Here is a 5,000-nt window from a genome sequence, read left to right as displayed (position 1 = left end):
ATCTATGATCTTCATTTAACAGTATACTGCTCTTACATAATCAATGGCTTAAAACTTCCATTTAAAACAGTAAAATTCATAATGTGAGCATAGGGTAAAACTGGACAAATTGTTGAATGAACAAATATGACTGCTGAAAATACCTCTGCCTGGAGAAAATCACATCTGAGACACCAATTAAGAACTAAAATGATTTTTTGAGTTGAGTTCTCTACTTACATCAATTTCAACAGACTGTTTAGTTTCAGATAAAAAGAAAAGAAAAAAAAGATAGTTTCAAATATTTTAACAGGAATTTCACCAAAATTAATTACAATCATAACAGTAAGAATCTAGCCTTTATCATGCTATGTTTTCTTAGTGCCTGCTTTAAATAATATAAATAACTTTGATAACACTTGAATTCAAAATATGAAATCAATAATTTCCACTTCTTTTCATCCATGCACTGTCTCTCTTTTTCTATTATTTCATTAAAACCTCATTACAAATAAAAAAATCTGATACTGTCCTTTTCTTGACTTCATAAAGCTACCATCATCACAAAGAAAAACTACTGTGTATATTTGTCAATAAATATTATACTGAGGTATGCTCGAGCAAGGCTGACATGTAATACATATTACACACACACAAAAAAAATTAGCATTTTCTGGTCAAGTTCTCAAAATAAATTTGAGGTGAACAGTATTTCTTTTAAGGTCCAACTCAGTTGAACATTTCTTCTCACTTAGACAGCATTAATAAAAAAGGAAAAATCAATAAAAAACAACAACAGAATTATGGCTTTCTTTTCAAAGCCTTAGTTACATACAGCTCTAAGAATTGGACCCAAAACAGTGTCTCAGATCTTTAACACAGACTCGTCCTCTTTCTCTTAGTTTTCTTAAGCATTGTTTTCTTAAGAGCTGACATGATGAACTTTTTTCTTTTCTTTTCTATCTTTTATTTCTTTTCTTCTGTCTTCTTTTTCAATCTTTGGTTCATCTGACTTGAAAGCTATGCATCAAAATATCAATGATGAACTGCTGTACTCTGGTTTCCTCTTTCCCTTCATCTCACGGGTATGTCCTAGCTTGTGTGGTTATCTCTTCACATGTCGTCTAGGGATGGTAACCAAAAGGCCTGGAACAAGAAAGAATAACACTTCAACAAATAAGAAACAGAATCTTACAGGTCTAATTCACAAAAGAGGCAAAACTAGTGATTCTCATGAGGACTTTGGGATATAAGAGACTAATTTTGAATAACCCATACATAATAATATGTCTGGTTATAGGCCAAGTAATGCACTTTTCAAAAATGTGTCAATGATAGGGTACTCTGAACCAAGCTAAAGACAAAAATCTTATTTTATCATATTGGGTTTTAATCCACCACTGCTGGGAACATGTAATGTCCACTGTAGTTTCCTTAATAGGCCAACATGACCTCATCTGATTTCCCCTTTCATTTAGTTTCATTGGAAAATGTCCTTTTTCTATAACTATCAACCTAATGGATACACGTGATGTGACTGCCATGTCTTGAAAAAATGTGGCTGAGGGCCTGGTGAGAAGAATATGCCATCATGGAAAAATTTGGCTGAAGGTTGGGCTGACAGGAATGTACCATGAAAATATTTGGCTGAGGACACGGTAAAGAGAATAACTCGCCAAGAGAACAAATAGCTCTTTGGGAAAGATTAGTATTGATGGGCATTTAGTAAAGGGCTCTTTCATTATTTAAACCAGTAAATCATGAAGGAATGTATCACCCAAGTACCATGGCTGGAAGAGCACCAGGGGTGGTATTTATCAAAATACTGAGTATTTTACTGAGCATTACACTCAAATCCCACCCTACAGCACTCCGCTCAGTAAAGTACTTAAGTGGTATCTATGAAAAGTCTGAGTGCTTCACTGAGCAAAGTATTTCCATCACTTAGGTGGGACGCTTGTGTATGAAAAGCTAGGTTAGATATTTTATTTATTCTATTTGAGTTTTATTGTAAAGCAAAAATATTTTTCATGTCAATATAAAATAATCATACATTTTTATAGCACCATAAACATGAAAATTTAATATTTTGTGGTATATATTAACTGATTTGTTTACATTCCGCATCCGATTGCATACTGTTGAGTCCCAAATGCTTTGTTTCTTTCGAAGCTGCTGCCAAAAATTTCAAAATAGAATAAGCCCTGACTTCGACCCCCGAGCCCAATGCTACAAAATTCATGATATTGTAATTTGCATCAAACACTATCTGGACATAAATGCTGTGATAATTTTTTTTCTGTTTATATATATTCAGCCTCATGTTTCTCGGGCACAATTATCATAAAATGAGTGCCATCAATCACATACACCACTCCTGTAAACCTTGCTTGGAATGCTGGCAATACAAGGGCATCTAGCATTTCATTGACTATCTTGCTAATTGAAGGTTGGGATATTATGCCAAGATCATCTCCATTGCACATTTGCATTTTCCCAGTTGCTAAAAACGGTGTCACAAGCATTCTAATTTCTGCAGAGATGGAACGTGTTCAATTTGTACGTGGCTTATTTGACCCCTGACCATGTCAGTCACATACATTAGTCCTTTTCAATCTAATATCAACCGTTTCTTCGACTCGTGATCACTATAACTGTTCAACATAACTTTTCTTGTCCAGAATTTTCTAACACTTTGTATCCTTACTCGCTGTTGTGCTTTTTCTATTGCTGTTGGGTGGACTTAAGTGCAACATGACGTGCTGAATGTTCTCCCGTCGCACATGTAGCCTCATCATCCAGTTGAGTGCACTAAGGGAGGCTAAATAGTTTGATAAATAAGATTTAAGTAATCTACTAAAAGTTAAGTGCTGCATCCATGAAATTAAGTCTGCGAAGTGCACTTAGGATTACTCAGTATTTTGATAAATACTGCCCTTGATAAATAAGATTTAAGTAATCTACTAAAAGTTGAGTACTGCATCCATGAAATTGTGTCTGCTAGGTGCACTTAAGGATACTCAGTATTTTGATAAATACCGCCCGAGGTCCAGGGAGGACATTATTTCAATGCTCAGGATTCTATTCTTGACCACCATGACTGCTGGTGCTGGGTATGTCACAAAAAATTAAGTATAAAAATATTCTTAAAGTAACACAAATAACAAAATATTCCTTATTGTTATTATTATTATTTTTTTTAGAGTTATAGATTACATAGATAGATAATATGAAACCTGTGCAAGTCTATTACTATCTTGATACAGAATTTCAAATAATTTTATTAGACCTCAAAAAATGACAAAAAGCTTATAAAGTGGAATCTTGACACTGCACGTGAGTCAGGCTGTGCACCAGGACTCCTTTGTATGGATGATTCTATATATGTGTGTGCAAATGTGCATGTGTGCATCTGTATATTTGTATGAGTGTGTTCATGCGTACATCTGTGTATTTGTATGATTGTGTTCATGCGTGCATCTGTATATTTATATGACAGTGTTCATGTGAGCATACAAACTTTGCCTCAGGGTATTTGATTGATGTGGGCATAGATTTTTGCCTTTTCAGAGTACTTTTCAATACATTATCTTTCTGTTTGTCATAAGATGAATCAGAATAATACCTTTTTATCGTTCATGCAACATGGCATACAAGTTGTAATTATGATGTCACATTCGCCCTCTCTACCTGATTGGTAATTGAGTGAGTGAGCTTATATGTATCACTTAATGGTGATGTTAGGCGAGTATAATAGGAGAGGTCATTGACCCTAGGATCAATATGCCATGGATCCTGTGCCAAGCACATCATCAGGCATTTTCTGCCGTCAGCCTCGCCCCTCCACCCCATCCAATGGTCAGTGAGCTCCCCCAGCTCATTGTCAACACCCCTCTGGAAATAATGGTTCAGAAAATAATGACCTTCCAATGCCTTGGAGATGCTGGAAGAACAGCTAAGGTGGCATGGTGACAGAAAAGAGAAACCTGTGGCAGTCATGAACGGGATGAAGGGGGTTGATATGCGGCATCAGCTCTCCCAGTCTTACCTCATTGCAAGGAAAAAATCAAATGATATAAAGTTGTTTTTTTTCCTTGTTGAAATAGCGACAGTAAATGCCTTCTTTTACAGAAGTACTTGGGTGGTCCCATATGACCACTGTACAACTATCATATTGCAGTCGTAAAGGCGGGTACCTTCCTCAGATACCTCCTTACAGCATCAGCCACCTCGTATAAAGTAGCCAGGAAGAGTTATCGTGGCTTATATATTATTATTTCCTAGTGAAATTGGAAAAGTACTTCCAATGCCATGTGTACTACAAAAGGGGGATCAGGAAGATGGTGAAGTACACATGTAAGCAATGCAATACTGCTTTGAGTATCTTCTGAAGACTATCACACTAAGAAGTGCTGTGGTAGTTCATGGTACAATATTTACAAAGGAATATGTAACTTGTGTTACTTAGTACATATACTTATACATATACAGCCTTTTCTTAGATGTGAAATTATGTAATTTCCCCTAAATTTCCATTTGAAGAAATAAAGAAGACAATGTACTCTTATTTTTGATGGTTCCCTAGAATATTCATTCTTCTACTCATGATCAAAAACTCATATGGAGTATTCACTATTATTTCAGTAGACTATTACATTAGTAAAGTCAAGAAGTTGGTTAAAGATAGTGTCTGAAAATGTAAAAACACATAAAATTGAGTACATGTGTAAAAGTTGATGTCAAAGCAATCATCCTCGTCAAATTTCAGCGAGTGGCCAAGTAGAGAATCACTGTGGCAAGCACAAGAGAAAAACCCTAGAGTGCGCACCCACTCCATACAGATATACCCTGTTTGGCAGACCAAGTGACAATTGGAAAAAAACACACAGAGTGGATTAAACAGTCTAATGTAGCCTTTGTTTGCCTTAAACTTTACTGTTACTGAATAACAGAAAACAAAGTATTGACAAACATATAATACATTTACACCCACCATGTTTGTGCATCCTGAGGCCAACATC

At 35.6% G+C, this 5,000-nt stretch overlaps 1 protein-coding gene across 1 annotated transcript in view; it reads right to left on the bottom strand.

The window, feature by feature from the left end:
- Wdr82 (WD repeat domain 82) overlaps nucleotides 1–5,000 on the bottom strand; it is a gene marked incomplete at its 5' end in the record, with an annotated part of 14,574 nt that overhangs the window by 918 nt on the left and 8,656 nt on the right. Inside the window, 2 exon segments of the mRNA XM_027380040.2 lie at nucleotides 1–1,125; nucleotides 4,973–5,000. The exon segment at nucleotides 1–1,125 is cut by the window's left edge and continues 918 nt beyond it; the exon segment at nucleotides 4,973–5,000 is cut by the window's right edge and continues 65 nt beyond it. Coding sequence (XP_027235841.2) covers nucleotides 1,093–1,125; nucleotides 4,973–5,000 — 61 coding nt within the window.

The sequence above is a fragment of the Penaeus vannamei genome, chromosome 18, assembly GCF_042767895.1.
Source record: "Penaeus vannamei isolate JL-2024 chromosome 18, ASM4276789v1, whole genome shotgun sequence".
NCBI classification, from domain to species: domain Eukaryota; kingdom Metazoa; phylum Arthropoda; class Malacostraca; order Decapoda; family Penaeidae; genus Penaeus; species Penaeus vannamei.
Note: the sequence above shows the minus strand (reverse complement) of the source record. Positions and strands in the feature narration are given on the sequence as shown.